This window comes from Astyanax mexicanus, chromosome 3 (assembly GCF_023375975.1).
Source record: "Astyanax mexicanus isolate ESR-SI-001 chromosome 3, AstMex3_surface, whole genome shotgun sequence".
Lineage (NCBI taxonomy): Eukaryota > Metazoa > Chordata > Actinopteri > Characiformes > Acestrorhamphidae > Astyanax > Astyanax mexicanus.
Window position 1 is genome coordinate 32534232 of NC_064410.1, and position 26012 is coordinate 32560243.

General features: G+C 37.0%; 1 protein-coding gene across 1 annotated transcript; it reads right to left on the reverse strand.

The window, feature by feature from the left end:
* Positions 1-603: 603 nt before the first annotated feature.
* On the reverse strand, positions 604-24901 carry fbxl20 (F-box and leucine-rich repeat protein 20). Its single transcript, XM_022683044.2, has 15 exons — positions 24468-24901; positions 15340-15401; positions 12283-12337; positions 12025-12099; positions 10906-11000; positions 10611-10679; positions 10431-10526; positions 10120-10246; positions 9472-9546; positions 7979-8109; positions 7657-7717; positions 6055-6099; positions 5810-5866; positions 5275-5487; positions 604-4776 (listed from the first exon to the last, which is right to left on the reverse strand). Exons 1-15 carry the CDS (start codon positions 24507-24509, stop codon positions 4669-4671), a joined length of 1311 nt encoding a protein of 436 aa, XP_022538765.1. The 5' UTR covers positions 24510-24901; the 3' UTR covers positions 604-4668.
* Positions 24902-26012: the final 1111 nt, after the last annotated feature.

Here is a 26012-nt window from a genome sequence, read left to right on the forward strand (position 1 = left end):
TTACATTTTGACTCAAGATTAGTTTGTAGGGAATACAAGAGCACTGCTAAGTGAGCCTGTGGAATGGAATGCAGCTTCAGTTTGGCTGTGGTGTAATAGTCTTGTGTGGCAGAAGTTTGGCATTCCAAAATCAAGTCAAAATGACCACGGAGAGTGACCATGAAAAATATTCCAACAGTCCAAAAGGCTTACAAGGGCTACTGCCCAAACTGTGCAGCTCTGAACATTGTTTTACTTTTGCACACTCTGTATTGATTATCCATTCCACCTTAAAGGCAAACCATTCTCTGTCTGATTGGCTGATCTAATTTTGTGTATCAAAACACACAACGTTCCCTACCTACTACTACATACTTGAAGTTGGACTTTGGTCAGTGCCGACATCACGCAATATTGGCACCTGTAGCACGTCTCTCAGTCCCTTGCATTTTGAATCTGAGCTTATTGTGTATAATGAATAATAATAGCAAGGTACAGTTTAAGATGTTCATGAAGTTATTCTGCCAATTATAATAATAATGAAAATAAATATCAGCAATATTCAGATCAATTAACCAATGCCAATGTTATCAAAGACAAAACAAAACAACTGAAAAGCATCTGTTAATAATATATAGTTATATATTTATTCATACATACATATTCATTTATATGGGTTAATTGTAAAAATAAAAAAGTAAAAGAAAAGAAGGGAAAAGATTTACAGTAATTGTTTGTAATTGCAACAACTACAGTCATCGTCAAAACTGAAGTATAATCCCAAGGATCAGATCTACCAACGTACACGAGACACCCTCTGTCCCCAAAACACACTCTCTCCAACACACACACACGCACACGTACACGCACACACACACAGGTCATGATGGTAAGTGTGCTTTAGAAAGTAAAAAATGTAAAAAGAAATAAATAGATGGAGAAGTGTTGAGCTCTGTAATCATGTTGTATTGTGAAAATTAATCTTATTCATGCAACAGCCATTTAGTGCCTCCTCTGTCACATTCAGTATGAAAAAAAAACAGCTGCTACGATAACTGAGCCACAGTGCAAAATATGTCCGAAAAATAATACGTAAAAAACACCAGACAGTACCTGACTGGACAACATCCAAAACAACCTCCAAAAATAGAAGTCTAAGCTGCAGCTAGCTGGCCAGGCTAATGATCGTCAAGCCTACATGTAAGCTAACAATTAGCTCAGGTATTGGCCCTTATCTCAATTATGTTATTTACTGTAAGGGTTAACAGTTACTAAAGCAACTGACTACCAGGTCTTTCCAGGATCAACCCACAAATGGCTTCTTTCTCACTTTGTTTTTAAAGCTTTTCATTAAGTCCAACAAAAAACCTTAGCACACAAGTTTCATTTTTTCCCCATTGCAACAGCTGCTTTGCAACTGGACTATTTAAAAAATAAATCTGTTCCTGTGTGAAAGGTAGCAACACATGATTAGGATATATTAATTGCACATTAAAATGCAGTGTAACCCCTTAACAAAGAACCAGCATTATTTTGCTAAGCTACACCATTAGCATTGAATACACTTAAACAGAAAACGTAACCAAATGTAAACATGCAGCTCTAAATACTGCAGGGTGAATATTATAATTAAGAAACACTTTAAATTTATTGTTATACAAACTGTGTGCTGAAGTTTCTCATTAGAGTAAAAAAGGACATTTTAAGTGTTCTGTAAAGCTTGTCCAAGAAGTAGCTACAGGTGAGATTTGGGGGAAAAGCCTGGATAGACAAAGTAAGCCAAAAGCTGAGGTGAAAAATTAGTTTTCAAGCTTGTTTTAAAGCCAGGCTACAATATTCTAGCTTAGCAAGCTTGCAATGGAAATTCCACTGATTTGCTACACAATAAAATGGTTACAATGTGAGCACAGTCACCACTGTTCAACAAAATGTTGGACATTTTTTAACATAATTTTGATGTCTTCCTGTATGTGTGTAGGAGAGTTTGTAAACAAAATGGCTGCTGAGTGAAAAAGGAGAATTAGCCTGTTAGCTCTGCAAACAGCAAGTAGCAAAACACTGAAAATCATCTTTAACAAACTGAATCAGAACTCAGTAATGTAGTGAGTGCCCATAATGCTAAAATCCAGTTACTGCAAACCATACTGAAACAGGAAAGGAGAAAGGTGTGTCTGGTGTGTGTGTTATAGATTAGCAGTAGGTGAGCTATCCCGATGTTACAGAAGAACATAGAACACACTTTTTTTCTTGATGTGGCCAAATTACAGCTGCATTCACAATACATTTTAATACATCTGCTTTAAAAAAGTGTGTGCTGCTGGTTTGTTTTAGCCGTGTGAGAGAGGAAACCAATTTAAACATGCTTGTTACTGGACACTTATATTTTGTTTTTCTTTTTTCCATAAAATGTAAATTGAAACGTGAATTTATATCCAAAACCATCCAATATCATGCTAGATTAGAGCTGGACTGTATGGCTCTGTGTGTTGTTTCTGGTAAATTTGAATGAAAATCCCTGTCCCACATCTCTTCCTGCTGGATACACACTTGCTAGGAATCCCATTATCACACGATGATACAAACAGTGTGAAAATTAATGCTAGTGCACACTTCCTCCGAAACACTATCAAACTAACTGATGCAATGCCATTGGAGCTAAACACGCTTGGAGGAGAATGATAATGAGGATCAAAATAACATAACTTTCTGATGACCAAAATGTCCTTGTGAATGCAGCTTTCCACATGACCACAAGTCTTTCTAAACTTTTCTTAAGTTTAGATAGATTTATTAACTGACAGACAAGCACTCACACTGACATACACGCACACTCCCACAAAACCTGACAAGCTACTGGTCTAAAAACTCAAGTGATGTAAATCTGCAACTCAGATGAACAGTAAAAGAAACAAACCAGACGGAAGAAAAAGGAAAAACAAAAAAACAAAACAAAAAAAAAAAATCGACACTGACAAGGACGACAACAACAAAATACACTTTTGATTGGTTTTGTTTCATTTTTTTTAAACTGTCAGTCTATTTTCGACTCAATAGATTTCAGTCGATTAGCAGTCCTGGAGAACACATGTAGTACTGTTTTTTTGTTTTTTCGTTTATCCATCCATCTGCTCACGTTAAATCCATCCACAGGCCATGCAAAGGTGTGTTTCCGTCCGATAGAATCCATTTACACACTCCACAGGCCTAAGTTTCCTTCTATACGCACCCTCATCCACACACACTTACTACCCCATCCTGCGCTGTGGATTCCCAGTAATGCCCGAGGCTTTCCTTAGGTGCAGTTTGTGATGTTGTCATCTACCTCCATCCTACGAACATGTTGCCTTGCTGCTCAGTGGCTAGCTGTGGCCAGGCTCCTTTCATGAAAAGTTCCATGAATAGACTTAAGATTGTTTTTAAAAAACTAGATTTGTAACATGCATCATTTGGCATCAACTCTGATCACCAGCAGTACATATCTTTTTTTTTTAATGCTTTAGAAAAATAGTCCTCTTTTAGTACAACCAGACAACCCAGCTTCAGCGAGAGAGACTGACAGGCATGTGTGTGCATCTTGATTACTCTTCATGAGTTAAATACTTGCAGAACCAAACAGGTTTAGCCAAGACAGCTGTGCAAAGACGTTCCTTCTTTAAAAACCTTGAAACGTACTGTGGAAACGTCAGAAAGCTCCCTTCATTTATTTAATTTCCAGTCAGAACAGCCATTCAGTGTACGTTCTTAACTTTTTCAAAACGAGAGTGCTTCATAAATAAAACAGCTCCTATAGCTTTGAACTTTGAACAGAGAGTAGAGTTATCCCTCCACAGGGGGCTTTGAAAGGATGTTGAGTTCATTAAGAAGCTGTTACTGACTTACAGCAAACTAACAATGGGCTGACCAACCCAGGTTTAAATAATCACTGAACCATGGAATTTGTGTGTGCAAAATACAGGTGATCTGATCTTATTTTCTGTTGAATGTCTGTTCCTGCTTTTTTCTGAATGTCTATAAACGAGCAAGCTGTTTTTAGTGTCTGTTCTGACTGAAAATTATATAAAATGTGTGCAAAAATAAAATTGCTTTTACACATGGCTGCATATGACTGTGTGCATCGTTAGAGGCCAGCATGTCAGGCAGTGTCACTGCAGTGGCTTTTACAATCTCTGTATAGAAATAGGCTTAATTTCATCAATGGCTTTCATATTTTTGAAAATGTAATTATTTATAACTTATTTTTCCTAGACATCTCTAGTAGTGCTTTGTTCAAGTTAAACAGTGGTTTAAAGGAAAACTATACAAAAATGTCTCAAATGCAGCAGATAACGGGTATTTGCGAATAATGGTTTTTGATATAATCCTATTCAAGATTTAAAATAATAATATCTTTAATTAATATATTTATCTTCAATTATAAATACTTTTATATTTTCAAGGCAGCTATTGATTATCTTTGTATTTAAAAAAATAATAACACATTTTCTTAAAAACTGGCCAGCATTTACATTTAAACAACGTCATGTGTGAATGGGTGAAGAGTAAGTCCCTGTGTCTCTCTCGCGCCCTCTCTTACTCCTTCTCTGTCTCTCTCTTCATCTTCTTCCTCTTTATCAGGTGATCCGCCAGCATGTGCTACTGGGTAAGGGGGGTTCAAGGTCAGGGGTTTGGGGTAAAGGAGGCAGAGCTTCATCATAGCAGAATGCAGCAGCGGCAAAACCTCTGACGACTCCCACCTACGGAGGGGGGTGGAGTCACTGGTGCAAAGTAGGCATGGACTTTAATGTTGGGCAAGTGAGTCTGATAAGACAAAGAAGAAAAAAAAGTGTAAATTGTATGCTTAAAAAATTTAATCAAGGTATTTAATTAGTATTTACATTACATTTCATTACATTTGGCAGACGCTTTTGTCTAATGTGTATTTGTGTATTTATGTATATTTGTATTATGTATGTGTATTTGTGTATTTATACTTTTAAAAAGTGCCTATCTATCTAATCATTAAAAAAAAAAAACACTAACAAACAGCCTGCTTAATTCTAAAACATGAGGAGGGGTTAAAAAAATAAACCCACAAAAAATATGCATATAAAAGTATGCATATAGGGTTGGCAACAACAAGATGCCAAAAAACTATAAATGTACTACATTTAATTTATATTTGCATTACATGCTTTGCAAAACAAACAATACCACCTGCATAATTATTCCAAAATGTGTTATAAAAGACAGTACAATCATGAAATACAAAACTTAACATCTTCTGAGGAGCATTTAAAAAACGAGTGTTTGACTCACCCTCAGTCGTTTGATGCCAGCGCGGGTGATCTGTTGGCAGTCGTAGAGTTCGATGCGGTCGAGGCTGTGGCAGGTTTTGAGGTGCTCCAGCGAAGCATCTGTGATTAGTGGGCAGTTGTCCAGCTCGATCACCTCCAGACGATCGTGAGCACATGGGCCGCTGCCAAGGTGACGGATCCCGTCATCTGTGATCAGCTCGCAGTGAGACAGACTCTGGAGATCAAGCAATGAAAGAAACTCTAGTTACAGAAATGCTGCAAACATTGGGCCTCATTCACCAACTAACAAATCCATTCCTAAATCCCACTTATGCACTTTTTACCAAGAATCTGATATTCACTAATGGTTCTGGAACATGTTCCAGAGTTATATAGTGCAGTTAGCCCGGCATAGACCAGAATGGCTTGGCCGGTGAAGCAATTCTCATCTTTACAGTAGAGAATTACATGATTCTGGAGCTATGAAATGAAATAAACCTTTATAAAAGTTGTTTTGAAATAAAATAACATTCCGAAAGATCACTTTCATTTCTTACCAGAACCTGGAGTCGAGGGCAGTGTATAGACAACTGGATAAGGGTGGCATCTGTAATCTGGAGAAAGAAAATGCATCACAGTACTGTACAGAAAATTCAGACAAACAAACACACGTTTGTTCGAAATAATGTACGCTATTGCACTCATGCTTACATACTCTACAAATTCAAAAGAAAAAGGAAGCAAAATAAAATAAATAAAATAAGCATTTACATCTATACCTGTTAGAGAAAATGAACCTTACCTGTACACATTCCTCCAGATCCATCTTTTCCAGCTCATGACAGTTCTACAAATCAATTTAGGGGGGGGGGAAGTGATGATTATAATACCAAACTAAACAAATATATATCAATTGCATATCTGTAAAATCCTTATATTTATTTGGTATTTGGTCCAGATCAATAAATTATGTTATACACACACACACACACACACACATCCCACCCCTGAACCATTGGGATGCTTGGATGGCACAGTATAAAAATAATGCTGAACTATACATTGCTTCTACATAGTAACCACCAGTGCGATGTGTGACAAACAAATAAAGTCACCTGAAGTGCATTTTTTTGTGCTTCAGATAATAGTTTTTGTTAACACTGTACCTAAAGAGCAGTGTTTTAAGAGGTGATGTCTTTCTGCTCAACTGGAAAATTGCAGATACAAATTCAGGGTGGAACTGGAGGGACAAATTAACTTGATGTACTCTTGAGATGGGGATCCGGATGGAGGAATTTAAAGCCTTTTCTTTTCTACCCACCCAAGGCTCAGTATTATTTTTTTAATCACCAGTTTGACAGCATTATCTGCAGTTTATATTTCTATAGGCCTTTTCGGACTGGATTATGAATAAGAAATCAACTGTGACAACTGCTTTCTCGGTCACATGACATTGTGTTGTCACGTGATGTCAGTTTTTTTCACACAGAGCAAGATGGCGGCATCTAATCGCTCTAAAAGACACTGGAGCAGAGAATAGACACTGACTCTTATTTCAGCAGAATTGCAGCAACTATTTGAAAATACATTTTACAACCACAAAGTGTGGAAGTCTATATGGAAATGCATCTTTGAGCTGTGTCTCAGACGTCCTCTGAGAAAATTACAGGCTAAATTACCTACTGTTTTTAGCTGAACTCTGTGATCCTCCAGTAATTTTAGTGCCATCTGGTCGCACATCTCTGAGTTGTCACCTCATGTTTAAATAAGTTAATGAATTGTAATTTGTCCACTGCCATGCACGCGTTTTCTACGAGATACACATAAACACAACAGTAAGTGGAAATGGGGGAGGCTAATAACGTTATGTCACGTGACCAAGAAAGCCTAAAAACTCTCTGGTCCTTCTGTTGTTTTCAATTGCAGTCCAGATGCAAGAGTTTTACCACTGGGTAGAAGTGTGAAATATTTTTCACAGACCTTCCCCTTTATTAAATAATCCCGTCCGGATAGATCTTAAAATTACCGGACGACCACAGAGTTCAGTAGAAAACTGTAGGTAATTCAGCCTGTCATTTTCTCAGAGGACGTCTGAGAAAAAAAAAAAAAAACATACATGGTCCCCAGATGGGAATAAAATCACAGAGGACCCCCGATAAAAGAGAAAACTACCCCAGGACCCCCTAAGAAACGAATCCTATCCGGATAGGACTTATGCTGGCTTTAATGTGCTTCTGCAGTCACGAGTAAGAGACCATCTATATGATCTGTTCAGCCTAGAAAATGAGCCAAATTATGCCCACTGATTTTTAAGTCATCTGACACAGATATAAAATCAACTGATCTTTCCATCTTTAAATGGTTCAGCATGACAAAGCAAAATGTGTGCACACATCTCACTCACCCGTGCCAGTGTGGTAAAGCCCACGTCTGTGAGTTGTGAACAGCGAGCCACTTCTAGTATTCTGTGTACAAGAGGAGATGTGAGAAGCTTTTGTTCCATGTCTAGACAAGTTTTTGCTTCTTACTGCTGCCATAAACAGCTGATTAGAGAAATGCATGTGACTGTGCTTTTAGTGAGTGTATATCTGTTCTATTGCTAAGTGATTTATACAAATGTTCGGCCCAAAATTAAACAGTAGCGAACTACTTAGTAGACTTCTAATGAATGCATTACAACGCAACATTTAATATCAATGTGTTTGCGTGTGTGCACGTGTGTGTACCTGAGACGAGGGCAGTTTTGGCCCAGAGCGTTGAGGATTGCATCTGTTATGTTTGCACACCCAGACACACATAGCGACTGCAGTCGATGGCACCCACGACAAATCGTTATTAAACCTTCATCTGTGATTTGCTGCAACACACAGACACACACAGACAAGTATGAACAGTGATACTGAGTGCTTTTATAAGCCCACCATTAATAACATTGCTACCAAAATTATCTGATTATTTAGGTGCTTATGTAGAAAGCATACTCTAAATTTGGAAAAAGGACTTAAGTGTGCAAGTAACGAACATAAATTTGGATTTGTAATCATTTGATTGCTGAAGTGCTTGTAAATAGATTAATGCCAAACTTTTCTGTAGTTGTCAGATTATTATGTGCAAGTAAATTTACTCCATGGTCTGACAACTGAAAACTATTTAAGCACTAATAGCACCACCTTGTGGAGGATTTTCACCTTGCTAAAACTTAAGGGAATGAAATTCCAGGTCTATTGTCAGATAATACATATATATATAAATGTTATATGCTATAGTAATGCAGCACTACATGTTTTGCACCCTCTCTGGTTTAAGGTTTTTGTAATTAAACATGTCCGTTATGAAGTTAAACATGTTTCAGTAGAGCATATTCTGCTTATGCTCTGGGATCATTACTGTCATCATTTATTTTCTCAAACTCCTAATTTAGAAGACCAATTACTACACTAACTCCTTAGTGATGGGCACTAGCAATGCACTCAAAACTAGGAGGGTAAAATCTAGCATAGCCAATTGTGAGAATAAGGACAATTGTTCTCTTAGAGGTTCAGGCTGCTGATGACAAGCAGCATGACCCAGGATTCGAACTGGAGATCCTCAGATCATAGTGGCAACAGCTTAGTCCACTGGAGCACAACATGTAACATTTGTACAACTCTGATTTCAGCTAGACTGTTCAAAAACTATTAGAAAAAAAAATATTGTTATCACTGCTCTTGAATTAAAAATAATTTATCTCCTACAAAAAAATAAAAATAAATTCAGATGTTTTTTGTTTGTCGATGTGATAAAATAGCCAATATGTTGCTGATATGGCACAAAATACAAACAATGTTCATGACTTGAGCATCACAGACTTAAATGTGTTTCTTTATATTAAGGACTTCCAGAAAATTAAGTCTTTTAGCTGGTGGAATCTTTTCAAACAGTTCTTTGATATTTGTAACCCTATAAAAGTTATTTCTGGTGGTTAAAAGTGCAGGGCAGTCTACTAATATGTGTTTAAATATTTGAGGAGTATCACAGAATTGGCAAGCCTGTTCGCCAACCAGGAGGTGGCGGTGGGTAAGAGCAGTATGTCTAATTCGGCACCTAGTCATGATTGTCTAATCTTGTCTATTAAAGAAGTCCATATTGCATTTAATATTATATTAAGATGCATTTAAATTCTTGAAATAAAGAGGGTGAGTAATTTCAAATTGTAGATGTGTAGGTATTATACACTTACTGAACATGTCTGCAGGTTCAATGTGACCAGTTCTGGACAGTGAGCTCCAATGTGCTTCAAGGCTTCATCTTCTAGCTAAAAGTAACACATAAATAAATAAATAAATAGATAAACAAATAAAGTGTACAATGTACATATTGTCTCAGAAACACGCACACAGCAGTAACTTCTCAACCTTGAGGTCAGAGGTCTCAAACTTGCGGCCTGTTACTTTGCGGCTCGTGCAAAAAAAAGTATCTGCACCTCCGTCACTTTTTGTCACTTGAAAAGTGATTTAAGAATATCACTGCATGGAGGGAAACCATAACTTGCCACTTAAGATTTTTTTTTTTTTTTTGTCACCCAGTCATGTCTTTCTCAAACCCTACCATGAAGAGGAAGGTTAGTGATGAGCACAGCCAAATGTTAGGGGAAGTAGGAGACTGAGTATTTTTTGCAGAGCACAGGGGCATCCAGACATGTCTTCTACGCACAGATAAAGTGGACTGGATTAGTTGTATTTTTTTTTTTAAATATTTGAAATCCTTTTATTGTGGAATACTTGATGCATCCCAGCCTCACCCAGACTCTACTTCCAGCAGCCCCCAGCTAAGATGAGTTTGAGACCCCTGCTTTCGGTGCATCATTGGACAGGTAAGGCGTGTTTACCTGTGTGCAACCCTTAAGAAAGAGGCCCTTCAGTCCTGGGCAGCAGCGCACCAACGCCTGAATACCATCTTTGGTCACCTGATCACACCAGGAGATATTCAACTGCTCCAACAACGGACAGCCCTCACTGAGAGAGAGAGAGAGAGAGAGAGAGAGGGGGGGGGGGGGGGGGGGGCGTGAAAGAGGGAAAGTGGGAGAGAAAGAGAAAGAGAATAAAAAAGCCTAAATTAAGAACAAAAAAAAAGAAAGAACAAAAAAGAGAGAATATACTAGTCATTAGTATTGCTAATCATGTGTGTGTGTTCTCTCACCTGAGTGCTTTGAGGGACAGGTTGGTGATTGAGGTGCAAGAGGCGAGGTCCAAGTGCTTCAATTTGGGACAGAATTTACTCAGACTGTTACACGTACTACAGAGAAAGAGACAGCTAGTTAGTTGGAAGAAGGTTCATTTAACTGATCTAGAGTCAACGCAGCCACTGATGATGACTGACCTGTCTGTGATCTTAGTGCAGCCGTTCAGACTCAGCAGCTCAATGTTCCTGCAGTTTTGGGCAAATGTTCTGCAACAGAGCAGAACACACAAACGGTAAAACATCACTGCCCTCTAGTGATCTTAAGGAAACAGTTACCAGCAGTGTTTTTTTTCCTTAGATTTAGTAATAGTATGTATATTTATGTGCATTAATAAAAAACTTGACATGCATGCACATTTACCCTTTTCTGGCTTTACCCAGAATTCCTCACCTGTCTTAATATAAACTAAATTTTGTTTTTTTTGCTCCTTACCTGAGTGCACTGTCCCCCACACCTAAACACCCCCTCAAACTGAGCTTCCTCAGGAAACCTCCACACCGCTTTGAAATGTTCTCCACCACACGACCCTGCAGTGAGAACACACACAAACATGGTTATTTGCTTCAGTTAGTAGAATCATATTTCATGTTTCTAAAAAGCGTGTCTATTTATATTAACGTATTCTTCGCACTATAAGGCGCACAATCAATATACGTCTATTTTCATACATAGGGCGCATTTTAAGAGACTATAAGGAACTACTAATTTACTCTTAACTAAACTACTAAATTACTCTCAACACTGGGTGGTGGTGGGGGGTAGATGACTAAGTTAAGTAAAGCTAAGCTAAGTAACAAAACTAAAGAAGTCAAACTAAAGAAGTCAAACAAGCACTGGATGTAAATCTACACAGATTTATCTCCTGAAAACTGTTTATTTGGGTGAGTTAAGAGCTTTCGTTTATGTACAGTAAGCACTTAGGCTGGAGCATTAGCATTAGTGGCTAACCGCTTGACAGTACTACACCAAAGAACCCTAAACGCATAAACACGCATACTACAGTCCAATATACTTGCCTCTGAGCAGTGAAAGAGCTAGCACTTAGCACGGTTAGCAGGTAATGCTAATGCTGCTCCAGCAGTGCTAGGCAGGGTTAGCAGCAGGCTACAGGTAGATAATACTCACCTCTGAATGGGGAAATAGCAGTTAGCAGCTAATGCAAATACTGCTCCAGCCTCTGTGCTGGAGAACTAAACTGAAACTCCTGTTTAACACTGCACATTATACCTGACTGGTATAATTCATACATAATACGCACTGGATTAAAAGGAGCACTGTCGATTTTGGGGAAAAATTTAAGGATGCACCATTTAGTGCAAAAAATACAGTAAAGATAAATAGATGGAATTTTGAAATGCGAAAAATAGGTTATTATTATATTACTAAAATACAAGCACAAGAAACTAAAACTGGGTTACACAACTAGGTACACAGTAGGGGTGATGAGACACACTGATATTTCAACTACTAGCTCACTATGTATGTGCTTCACATAGTTTTGTGTGTCACACACAGTATGTGTGTGTGCGCACGCATGTATGACAGACTGACCTCAATGTCCCTCTGGAAGTCAAAGAGGTCAATTCGCTGCCAGTTACTGCCGTCCAGCGCCAACACGTTCCACGACTAAAGAAAAAAAATATGTAAAAAGAAGATACCAAACAAATCTGCTCACAAGCTGCTGGCTGTATTAAACCCAACATTCTCAATATTACAAATCATACCCAAACACATCTCATGCAACACACACTGAACGGTGAACAGAAGCAGACATTTCAACACTGAGCACACAGACACACTCTGACTTACTCGAGACACTTGTGCACAGCGGCAAAGTGTGACCACATCCAAGAAGGAGAAAATTCTAGAAAAGAAAAAAAAAAAGAATAAATAAATAAATAAACTAACAAAAAACAAAACAGGACACAAAATATTAATACTAATTTGTTGACAAAAACTACTCGTATATTGTTAACTCAGGTGCGTGGGGAATGATGAAGAGGGAGAAGAATAGAAATGGTGAAAGTGTGAGTGTGTGAACGTGCACAAAAAAAACAAGTACCACTGCTAACAGCCAATCAGAAGACACTCCAATTAACATTCACACACCAAAAAAAGTGTTCACGAATTTTAGATACTTTTTCAGATTAGCAATTGTAAGGCAATTACCACAAAAAAGCACACCCTGATATGCTTTTTAGTAGTGGATGCATTTAAAGTGTTGACAAACTGAACTTGCGGAAACCTTTAGTTTTAAGGTTATAGTAGTTAGAAACTACTTAAATGCTGTATTTGTATCTACTGAAGTATAATTATTTTTTTCCTACTACCACTTTTATTTCACTAAATATTTTCATTGAGTTTAATACTTTTACTACTATACATTTTTAAATGTACTGCATTATTAAAACAGTTACTAATCATTCTAATCACTTAGTGAATCAAACGATCAAGCTGATCTTATAAGAAGACCTCACTGCTCCCGTTCTGCCTTTTGCTCTGCAAACTTTCCACTGATTTCTGTACTAACTACATAACACAATTATGTAGTTAGTACAGTATTCTTCTGCAACTAATAACTATTTTAGTAGTCGACTAATCTGTCGATTATTTGTTGGATTAAACAATTGGACATGATTATTTTTTTCATGCCCTCTATTTGTACTTTTTACTGGTAAGGACAGCTAAATATTTAGGCCCCAAGACCAATGTTGCAGTAAATTTTAATAGTTTGACATAGCTATATTAAACAAAAAATTACAAAGTATATTAATGGAAATATTCACACAGGCTGGATGTTACTTTCAGGAGATTCTAGGTTACCTCCTACAGACATACCTCCATGAAATGATTGTCTAAGATTTTTTTTTTTTTTTTTATTAAACTCTTTATTTACTATTACTCCCTAACACCTAGCCAGCTAACATTAGTTTAACTAATGCTCTCCCTCTCTTTCACTCACTGCAAGTCCCGCCCACACTGAAACCTCATTGGCCTACTAAGCATGAAGAGATGCATCCAATCAGGATGCTGAGGATTTGTAACTATCTCACTATGTGTGCTTGTTTGTGTCTTCCCCATAGACTGCATATAAGCAAGGACGGATTAAGGATAGTCTGGGCCCCTGGGCAAAGAGAAAAAAATCCATCATCTCCCATTCAAATGAATAGAAATAGCCAGGGTTAAAAGTTGTCCTGGAGCCAGCTGCGTAGCCAGAGGGAGTAAGAGACATAGTAGCTTTACTTTTCAACCACTGCTGTCCTTTTCATTCTTATATACGGTCTATGGTCTTCCCCTCTGGCCCTTTATTGTAATCTAATCATTGCAACCCTAAACACAGTCCTGTATTTTGAATTTCAGTACTTGTGCAGTAAATTTTAGAATGATCTTTCTGCAATACTTAAGTACAAAAATGTTGTGGTGCTTAAAGAACACTTCAACTTACTTTTTTGATAGAGCACTTTCTAGTACTTTATACAGGTCTGTTTTTTTTTAGAAATGCTGGGATACATAATGAGGGGAAAACGCTAGATGCTAAAAGCTAACAGCTAGTAGTCAGCCAAAGGTATCCAACTAATTTCATGAAATTCACTTTAAAAGCACTGAAAGTTGCTACACTGTCTGGAATCGACAGAGTGTAGCGAAGCATCTCCACCTCAATATTACACTCTGTAACACAATACTCCCTGTCCTCATGTTGACTGTATACACTGATCACAGTCACCTTTACTTGACTGTCTCGTTCTGACTGTCTTATCCCCCCCAGATATAGAGAGAGACATGTGCCGCTCGCTCGTTTAGGAGATCATTTTCTGTGGAAGATAATCATAAATTACTTAAAAAAAAAAAAAAAAAAGTTCACTAGCTTTGTCACATATTGTCTTTAAAAAAAAAACTATTCTGATGGGACTAAATGGCTGCTAAATCCAGTCACAAAATCACTAGGTAAGTTGGCAACACTAGGGCTATGTATGTGACGCGACAGCAAACGTGATGCTAAATGCTTTATTATATGTAAGTATATCATTCTATAGAACACGAGGCACAACACAGCAGCAGTAGAGACTTAAAATATATGAGTAACTGTTCTGTATGAATTGTTCTCTCTTTTCAGTTATTTAGTCAAATACAAAGTGATTTTTGGAATTTTCGTCCCAATGTATATGCATATAACGAAAAGTTTACTCAGACTATTGGGGAAAGTGTACATATAAACACCTTAGTCAGATTACAGAAACGGAGTAAATTAATTCGGATTGGAGGAAAGCTTTGCATGTAAACATGGCCACTGTTCTCTACTAATCAGCAAAATGGCACTATGTATAATCCTCATACAAAAAAAATAGTGTAGCCGTGGTATGTCTAATAGACCTGCCGGTGTTGTTTCTGACACTGTATGATTTACTGTTATGGGTTCTGCTTCTGCGTGCTTTAGAGGGGATCTTTCATTCTATTCAAAACAGCAGCCAACTTCTGACACCAAACTAGTCTTGGCTTACTGACTGCATTTGGCATGGGGCTTGTGGTGTGTATTGTGTAAATCTGATTATGGAAAATGATCAGATATGAACTTAACACTATGTAGGAGGGTAGATAAGATAACCTACAGGTGAAACATATGTTCCTAAACTCCATTTGCTTGAGAACAAATGTATATGCAGTAAAGGGTTAATTTGGTCAAAATGCTAACAGTCTGATACTGATGCTACTAATAGTAGCATTTTTGGGAAAATTATCCAGTTTAGAAAAGAGAGATGGAGAACGGTGCAAGGGCAAATCAAGTGGAGCATAGAAAAAGCAGAGGGCGGAGAAATAAAAGGATGAAGACAAGAAACAACAGAGATTTTGTGCTTTACTCAGACTAACCGTAACAGCAGCTCTTTCGGCAGCTTCTTATTGATGATGGCCTCATCATTGTTTGAGAACATCTGAGGAGAGGAAAATAAAGTTTACAAATTAGTGTTTACAATAACATGAAAAAGACATTATTACATGTGAATTATGTAATTTTTTATTATAGTGATAGAATTCAAACTGACGTTTATCATTTCTGTGTTTTAGCATTCTCAGTTCTACAGAGCTCAATTGTAGTATCATGCATCTTTTGACTAGTTATTGACCTTAATAATCATTAATTGATAGAGCAACACCCAGATGGTAATTTCTTCTGGGGAGACAGTGCTTTGTAACTGTAGATTAAATACAGTAGAAAGAGATCAGAGTTGATCGGTAGATTCATCGTTTCTTATGTTCTTAAACTCTTACCTTAGAGAACTGCTCAGAACACAAACACCTGAATAATAACACTGTGAGACTGAACACTGGCCAGAGTGCTCATGGCAAGGCAACGTGAATTATCAGAGTTCTAGCGATGCCTTATAATGGGTGCCAGATGAAAGCGACATTTCATTTCTGAAGTTTTGAGAGCAATTAGCACTCCACAATCCAATATTTCGGATTGACTGACCTTCATTTTTTTAAAATATTTTTTTCACTTTATTGAGTACTTCTTACCATAATATGGATTAGAACATTACTCAAATAGGGCTAAACCAACGCTACCTCTTTAAAACACACTGATGCCCTCAAACCCATTAAGAGGACAAGAAATTCAAGTAATTAACTCTTGATAAGTTTAGCACAGCTGTTAACTGAAAGCCATTCCAGGTGACTCTTCCTCATAAAGCTGACTGACAACAGCCAAGATTTGCAAAGCTGTCATCTGAACTAAAAGGTGATACTCTGAGAAATCTAAAATAGAAAACATTCTGGTTTAACACTTTTTTGTTTACTAAATAATAATGTTTCATTTTTTAGCATGATTTTAGTATTACTTTATAATGCAGAACATTTTAATATAAGGAAAAAACACTTAAATTAAAGTTATTTTTAATAGTTTACTGTTATAAATTGAACAAGATCCACAACCACTTGCAGCTTAACTCATGCCCACTAGAGATAAATGTAACGGACATTAGACTAGGTAGTTTTAGTGCAAACCCTTATTAAGATATCCACATTAAATAGAGTCAGAATAATAATACCCGTCAACATGGTAACCTGATATAATCTGGTCTTTTCTGGAATGTCCAGATGAAATGAGATCATCTCGGTTTAAAAAAAAAAACTTTTGTCTCCACCCACTCGCTTCTAAATGCTCCATAATGTCAGTGTCTTTTTTTTCCTCTAGAATTTTCCAAATACTTCCCTGTGCCAGTTTTTATTTAACATATTTTCCTCCTGCCTCAGAATATCTCAAGTCTTCCAGTCATGATTTATTTATGTAAACATTATGTAAAATCATAGTTTAACAGGTAGAAAATTATTATATATGAGAAGTACACTGTGTATTACTTTTTTATAATAACATTATTTATGTGTCTCTACACATTGTTGATACACTATGTGGACAAAAGTATTAAGACACATGATCTTTCATTGTTCTTCTAAAACCAATGAGTTTATCCTGCTTTTATTGGAGTTACTGTTTCTACTGTCTAGTGAAGGCTTTCTACTGTTGGAGCATTGCTGAAAGGATCTGATTGCATTTAGACACAGAAATGTTAGTGAGGTCAGGGTGTTGTACGATGACCACCTCACCCTATCCCCAGCTCCCCTCAAACATATTGGATGGAGCTCCATCACTCCAGAGAACACAGTGTCACTGCTCCACAGCTATAAGCTGAAGTCCTATTGATTTACACTATATTTTCTTTTGATAATCAAGATGCCCTGGATGGATTTTCTGCACTCTAGACAGCATTATTTAAAAGACAATCTTCTTGTTGTTCTGTCTCTATCATATCTGCTCCAGACTGCACCACGTAACTGATGAAGCAGTAAGAAAAATGTGTGTCAAATCCTGTAATATCCTTTTACTTTCAGTGACAGTTTTGTATATTTTAGCTTACATAGATTACATAATGGTCCTTCAGAGCCTGCCTTCTCACTGCAACAGCTGGTACCTAAATGGTACCACAGCATGTACCTGAATTTAGATATTTCTAGAGCTATAGAGATACAAAGAGAGAGAAAGCAGACACTTGTACAGAATTAGCAACATATGGCAACTAACCAAAACTCACAAACTTAAATATAATAATCTTATTATATAATAAATATTAAAAAATTATCATTAATAAATAATTAGTGGAACCAAGTGGTGCAAATATTCTAAAAGATCCAAAAGAAGAGTTTCAAACCAAAAATCAGTAAATTATATCCTGTCAGATACACCAGGAGCAATGACAAGTGTTTAGTGAAATAGTGGCAACGAAAAAAGGGTATGTAATAAGTAGCCAAACTCCTTATAGTTTCTTTAAAACAACACAAGTTAAAGTAAAAGGTGATTGTTTGACCATAATTATTAGTACTGGTAAACGAGTAAACGTTCATGTATTAACCTCTATATTGCCCTTACAAAACAAATCGCATATTTGGTTTTACACCTTTCCATACCTTCTTTGCACTTATGTTGTTATATATATATATATTGTTATATATATTGTTTTATATATATATATATACCATGTAACATCATATATATATATATATATATATATATATATATATATATATATATATATATATATATACCATGTAACATCATATATATATATATATATATATATATATATATATATATGATGTTACATGGTATATCTGCATCCAGTACAATGAGGCATAGAACTTGGTCACAAATAAAAATATGTAAAAAAAAGAGTGCAAGAATTGTATTTGTATTTTTTACTCCCATTTTCTCCCCAATTTGGCCAATTACACAACCTACTCAATGGGACTCCCCCTATCACTAGTGATGCCCCAACACCAAGAGGGTGAATACTAGCTTAGATTAATAAGAATTAAGCAGTAGTTCTTATCTCTGGTGCTGGGGACCTCCTATCCTGCATGTTTTAGGTGCTTCCTTGCTCAAATTGATTCAAATTAGGGACTCACAAGCTTCCAAAAAATATATTTTCCCTGCCCAAAAATATGATTCATGCCATAAAAGGTTATTGTAGGTTAATGTACCTTGAAGCTCTTTTAACTACAGCAACTCAATTATGGCAGTATACATCCCTGTACCTCCTCTTTTTAGAAAACCAAAATTTGGTCACCTACTGGAAGTGCTAGCGAGGCTAGTCTTGCTAACTAGTGGCAGTAGACCTGCTGCTTCAGGACAGAGTACACCGCTGCTGCACACCTGTGTATCTGTGTATAATAAAGCTTCAACTGAACAGAATGCTAAAGGCGGTTTATTACACAGGAGACATATGAGGTAACTGATCAACACGTGTTATTTTCACGCCACTGCTCGCAGTCTGTGTGATGTTTTCTTTAGCTGGCGGAATAAAAAGAAAGTATTTGACGCCGTTTCAAAGCCAGCAGGTGACAAATGGATCATCTGCTCAGCTGGCTTTAAAACAACAAAATGCTGTGTCGATTATCTAAGATTATAAATGGTGGCAACAGCAAAACAAAGGCAGTTCAGCCTGCTACTGATGCATCCATTCTGTATTTTTGATCTACTTTGGAACTAGATATTAAGTGACATGGCAAAATGTTACATTGTTGAATGTTTTCTAAAAACATGGTGACTTGTGGAGTAATGGTTCCTAGATAGGAATCCTATCTAAACTGTGATTCATACAGAAAACCCTCTAGGGTTCTGTGTGCAGGTAAACTGTGGATTATTAGTCTAATTATAACAGTGTCTCGTCAGTCTGGTATGTTGTTTTAATCATAACTGACTCAATATCCAAATCCTGCCTGCAGCGTGCTGCTAACCCCGGTTAGCACTATAACCTGCTAATCCCGCTTATCGCTAGCTTTTTCGCTATTCAGAGGCGAGTATATTAGACTGTAGTCTGCGTGTTTACCATATTAAACAAACTACGTGGGACAAACCACTAGCTGAGAGCGCCCTGGCTTACTGGAACATCAAATTACATTAGGATTCCTCCGTGTAGTGCTGTTAGGTGGCAAGAGCCGCTAACCACGGCTAACGCTAGCAGCTAATGCTGCTGCACTCAGCCTCAGAAGAAATCTGGAAATCTATGCTTACTGTAAATAAAAGGAAAGAGCTCCTTTGAGAAATTACAGTTTTGTTTACTTAACTTACCTTAGCTTTACAGGTCTGGCTGCCCACATAGAGATGACCCCTGTTCCTTACTAGTGTCACATAACGCGCCTTATAATTAGTTAAAAGTTAATCAATTAATCCAGTGCGCCTTATGTATAACAATAGACGTTTATTGATCATGCACCTCATAGTGCGAAAAATACTGTAATATCTTTTAAGTCAAGTTAAATTCTAACACTTTTCTGACCACTAATTCAATAAAATATCCAAAACGGACTTTGTTCTATTTGTACAGAAATTGCAATTACAACTAACTTACCATAAAATACCAAAATATAAAAATATATTAATATATAAAAATATAAAAATATAATATATACCAAAAAATATTTACTAAACACACAACAGACAAACCAACAAAGCAAAACGCATTTAATACATCATAAAGTTACTTGAGCAGTGCTATTCCAATTATAAATATATCTTTGTAGTGCTACTCAGGTCAGTGACATCTGGGATATGTACATCAAGAAAAGCAGACATTCTTTTGGTAAATAAACAAATGCTAAAGATAAGTTAGCTTGGCTTATGTTACTTTCCTTCCCTTGATCCATTTACCAGCTTTCAGATGGAAATCAGACCGTTCATGAAAGAATAGTAAACTGATTTACATGGTTACTGAATAATAAATAGCCTTATCAAAAGACAACTTAAGTGCAATTGATTTTAGAATGGACAGATGACATCCTCCACACGCTGCATTTACTAGTATTACTTATTAAGCTGAGAGGAACTCACTTGACCAGTTGCAGACATCCCTAGCATAGGAATCAACCAGATCAACTGCGTGCCGGCAACTTGTAATTCTTGACTAGCAGCAAAAGACTTAAATTCTTCATCTTCTTCAAAGCAACATTGATTGAGTGGTTGACAGGTATCTGGGCTTGAGCTTGGGCCTAAGCCAATACACACAGTGTATTCATCTAAAATACATTTTCATCATAATTTATAGAAAGCTGTTCCATCATCCTGTAATGTAGAAATAAATGTTACGAGCAACATAATTAATGCTATAGTGTCACTTGTGTGGTTTTACACTTTTGCTTATTTATTTTGCTTCTTTCCACATATTGAAAACCTGCACAGCAACTAGTGAAATGCAAATTAGCAGTAGATATGTGAAATATTCCCTCTTCTTGAAGGAACATTACATAAATTTTTTACCTTCAAACAACAATCTTGTACAATTCTGTAATAATAACTTTCTACCCAGCACCTTCCCACTTTACACCAATGTATGAACGCAGTTATGCATCCACTAGCAGATCTTGATTATGGGCTGCCAAACTTAGTGTATTTTGTTTAATTATACATAACTATTTAACTATATACTATTCAGCATTATTTGTACATTGATTTTTTGTGTCACACATACAATAACTTCTACAATATCTACGATATCTACAATATCTAGAACAGGGGTTGGCAATAGGGGGCCCACATTTTTTCTTGGGTTTACCTGCACTGAGATCAACTGTTCTGCAATTGGGTTCAACAACCCTCTGGGCTGGAGAGCTACTAGTCTATAGCACTTCATCCCATTACACTTCATTTTCCAAAACAGAATTAAGAATATGCTCAAAACAAACCATAACAATTTATCAGAATAATGATAAAATACAGTCTCCGCTAGTATATTATATTTGATTTCAATTCTTTTAAGTGAGAAGAAGGAAATAGTTAGTCAGTTAGTATCCTACAACATTTAAGTATGTATGCAGGCATCAATACAACTCATTCTTTCAGTCCATATTTCATTTATCTTTGTATGAATACTGTTAAAGCAGAATTGTGCAAAAACAGTCATTTCTTGTTGTTTGGTTCCCCTTCCTATCAAACGTGGACTCCCACTTTGAGCCACCACTAATAGACGTGCTTCTCACATGCATTTCTGGACAGGTTGAGAGGGCTATTTTAAAATTACAGGATTTTAAACAAAATGACTCACAAATGTTATGCAGTTCTCTCAAGCTGTATTTTGCCACTTTAAAAGAGCTGAGATTTTATTCTACCCATTACAGACTGCTGAAGCATCTCAGCGCCTTGAAGCAGTTAGTATCAGGGAAAAATATACTACATGATAATGCTTTAAATTAGTTCTTCAAGGGTTTTTTAGTCTCAAGTCTTCTGGGAAACGATAACTTTCAGAACCATTTGTATAACTAAGCTTCTCTAGTGTTAGTCAATTAACCGTTTGTCAGTACTATGTCAGTACTTATATATTTAAGTATGCAACTTATACTAAAAACTATACAATAATTCTACATGTTTAAGGGTTAAGAAAGAGAACGAGTATTAACTGGCAGGAAGAACTAGATATTACAGAAGAAAGCTACATTACTTCATCTCTCTGATCTTAAAAAAAGGACATTACTCAGCGGTAGTTACGCATGTTAGTCTTAAGCAGAGTCATTGTGAATAGAGAAGAACAAAACTAACCGTATAGACGCGTTTGAAGTGCAATTGACCACTAAAGAGGAATAAAAATCAGAACCTGAATCTTCCAATAATAAACCCTTTAAACTGCAATGCTCTACACTTCACAACAACAGAACTTACATACTAGTTTTATAATAGATACTAAATATTTGGAATAGCACATGGTAAAGAAGAATAAATATCTAAATATCCACAAAGCTAAAAAATCCAGCTGGACATTTAATGAAAACGCCCTGTATTGCATTAATTATATTTTTGGGAGGATTTCTTTGTTTTGTTTTGTTTTTGGGACCTTGGGAGTTCCTGCTCTTGAAAATCTCTGGAATATAATCAAGAGGAAGAGGGATTATCACAAGCCACCACACCAAGCTAAACTGCTTGAATTTTTGAACCAGGGGCGGCATAAAGTTATCCAAAAGCAGTGTGTAAGACTGTTGAAGGAGAACATGCCAAGATGAATGAAAACGATGATTAAAAAACAGGGCTATTCCACCAAATATTGATTTCTGAACTTTTAAAATTTTATTAATATGAACTTGTTTACTTTACATTATTTGATGTCTAAAAGCTCTGCATTTTTTTTTCATTTTCTGTAAACAAATGCTCTAAATGACAATGTTTTTATTTAGAATTTGGGAGAAATGTTGTCTGTAGTTTATAGAATAAAATCACAATGTTCATTTTATTCAAACATATACCTTTAAATAGCAAAATGAGAGAAACTGATTTTTTCCAGAGCTGCAGTACAGACTAACATTCTTTTTTACATGTTATTGCACATATACATATTTTTATTTATGGTGCACTCATTGTATTTGACATTGATATGTCAATATACAATGTAATTCTATATTAAAAGATACATAACCTAGATAAATAAATAAGCATATCCATGAACAAGAAAGTAAGTAAATAAGTCTTTAAAAGGTATGTTTAAATGGAAAACTGTGCCATAAAAGGTTAATATTTCACTCACACATTTATATATAAGATGTACAGAGTTACTCTCTTTCTTGACTGAAAGCTTCTTATTTAACCCCTTTTGTTAACAGAACAACAAATGAGTCCTTATCTGACCGTCATTTGTTACGTGCGTTTAGCGCCGCCCCGTGGGCGTGGCTCTACGAGGAGGCGTGGTTATATAGGGAATGACGAATGAAGATTGACGTTTGGAAGCAGCTGATGGAGCTTTATGCGGCAGAGACTGGGGAGGAAAATCCTCAAAACAAACACGGGCCAAGCACTGAGCACAGCAAAACCAAGGGTTTACTGGGTTCAGAGACACAAAACACGATATTTTGCCAACACTTTGAAAAGACAGAGAGGGAGCCCTTCTGTAAATAAAGAAGCAGAAGTAACTTAAGCTAAATCCTCTCTTAGCTAGTGTTAGGTTGCATAGCTACAGACACAGAAAGAACTACAATGTGAATTTGAGAGGTGCGGGTGGTGGTGACTTTGTTTTATGACACATCTGCTCCGACCTTAGCGATTGTAGCTACCTTCCGAAACAAAAGAGGGGAAAAAAAACACCTGAATCACAAGCTGGGGATTATAGTCACCAACAAGCAGATCTCTATAGAGCTCAAGTGGGGCCATAAGGCTTTCTAGCCTCATGTCCCATCAAACTTTACACTGCATTAAATTATTAACAATATGATAACTGGGATGAAAATCATTAAAAATGATACTTTCACGATCTTACCACTGAATTTTCTGATTCACACAGTGATACGTTTGGTGTTATGTGTCTTTTCTAAAGTCCATCAGACACTTTGAGTGTATTTTGAGTCGACAGGCCTCTGCGCGTGTTCCTGTGTTTTTTTTTTTGGGCCGAGCTCTTAACAGCCCCATGATCCCAAATATGCGATTCATTTCGCTGAATATCCGTCTAAAATGTAAACGGATGTGCTCAAAACACGCCGTAAAGTTACCTTAAATAAACAGAAGCACTGTCTAAACGCTTTGACGGCTCGAATGTTTAGCAGTGCCCCCCTTTAGTAGCACGCGCTGGGGTTGTTGTCATAAGCTACACAAAGAAGCAGGAGCTAAATGCACCCCCACCTTCATCAGCGATCGACTAACCGACACTAAAAGCAGTTTAAAATCATACTCTCAAGTCGCTAACACAGAAGTCAGTCCAGCGCTATCAACGAGTCGGATAGCTAGAGCTAGTTCGCTGTGTCGCGGGTGTCAAAACAAACAAACAAAACAACAACAAAATCAACAACTCATATGTATGGCCTATGCTGGTAGGGAACTGTAAAAGCACGGATATGAGCTAATAAATCAGCAGACAAGTTGAGAACACACAGAGACCAGCCGGTCTCTATCGGATCCATATTCCTAGATAAATAAACAACGATGTCAATGTTGACAATGTTGAAAAAAATGAACAAAACGAACATCTTCTCACCTCAAAGCGGCTCCGCGACACCCCGTTCACCTCCTTCCCCATAGCGAGCTGCTAAAGCCGCCTGGCTCCGTCTGGCAGGTCCGCGAATCCGGCGTTAAAACAGCAGAAACCCGTCAGCCTCGGTTTTCTTACCTCTCATTCTACCTCACGTTTATAACTCGTCTTCGGTGAACTTCATTTTGCCGTCTGTATCTGAGCCTGGCGGAGGCCGGAGACTGTAAGCAGCACTGCAGCTGGAGCCCGAAATTAAGCGGAGCTTATCTACTCCTCAAACTGCAGATCAAATCTGCCCTCCTTACGTGCCTCCCCCTTTAAATAAGCACAACGAGACAAGAAGATCGTTTACTTTATTAATTCACTACGAAACGATAACAACACTCAAACACACAGCTCTTACAGCTCCATTTAGCCTTTAAACTTTTAATTATTAACACGCAGCTCAGTTTAGCAGCGGCTCTGCTCAGAAGGACACTAACACTAGCTAAGCTAACTCTAAGTTAATAGCTAGCCTGTAGGCTAATGTCAGGTGAGTTCTGTTCACTACAGCTGTAAATTATGATTAAGATCATACATGCAGATAGCTCAAAAATACTGGTACTAAACTATTTTTCCCATGTATTTCACTAGCTGGTTCTGCCTGGCGATTTCACGTTTGTAAACAAAACGTGGAATTGTGGGCAATTTACACCGACTTCTACAGAAAGTCTTTTGTGAGTAGAAACTAAAAAATGAATGAGTTCCCGTGAGTGTTCAATATAATAATATAATGTGCCCATGTTATCTAAACATTTACAGTGGCATTTCTTTAATGGCTGGCAGCGTGATGAAAGTTGGCACAGTTAAACCGATCTCAGATCTATAGCTTTAGCTAACCCTACCACAGCTGAGCTAAATATAAAGCTAGTTAGATCAGTGTTCACTGTGTTATGGGAGCTCTGGGCACTTCTCTAATCGTGCAGTAAAGTAAGTAGTTCACCTATGCGCTGCTCTATGGTGACCATAAGGTGTTTTTTTTATTTTTTTTTAACCAATTTAATCTCCTTTATCTGGAGCCAGGCGGAGGTGACGCAGGGGGTGGGTGTGTTTACAAACGTGTATTTAAACCGTGAATGCGAACAAAAAAAAGTAACAAGCACCGTCCTCAGATATATTTTATGATTTTAGCCAACATATTCTGTCAGGACTATTAATTCTTAGTGCGTGACACTTTCTTGTAAATGTAAATTTGTTTTATTATACCTTTTGTGAGCAACGTAGCTTTGCCTATGTAAACCGGTAGCGGAACTGTTGCGCTAGTCCGTGTTGCAGCACGGAAGTCATTTTTTCACGTTCCCGCTGTGTCCCTGATCTGGGAGCATGTTTACAAAACACTGAAATATGAAATATTGTGTGACTTTAGAACAGAGGTTTTATATCAGCCTATCTTCTTCATTTTCTGTTTTCACTTGTTTGTTCGTGTATATGTATGTATGTTTTATACATTAATATTTATAAAATAGACCCTAAAACTAAATTTCTTTATTCAGTTATGTAATATTTCAAGTA

What these genes read in the sequence shown, in the direction of transcription:
- fbxl20 (XM_022683044.2), bottom strand. Translation starts at nt 24,509, where the DNA reads ATGGGGAAGGAGGTGAACGGGGTGTCGCGGAGCCGCTTTGAG. An exon ending in TTCTTAAGGGTTGCACACAG is followed by an intron (nt 9,547 to 10,119) that starts GTAAACACGCCT and finishes TGTTACTTTTAG; the next exon opens with CTAGAAGATGAAGCCTTGAA. An exon ending in TGAACCTGCAGACATGTTCA is followed by an intron (nt 8,110 to 9,471) that starts GTAAGTGTATAA and finishes TGTGTGTTGCAG; the next exon opens with CAAATCACAGATGAAGGTTT.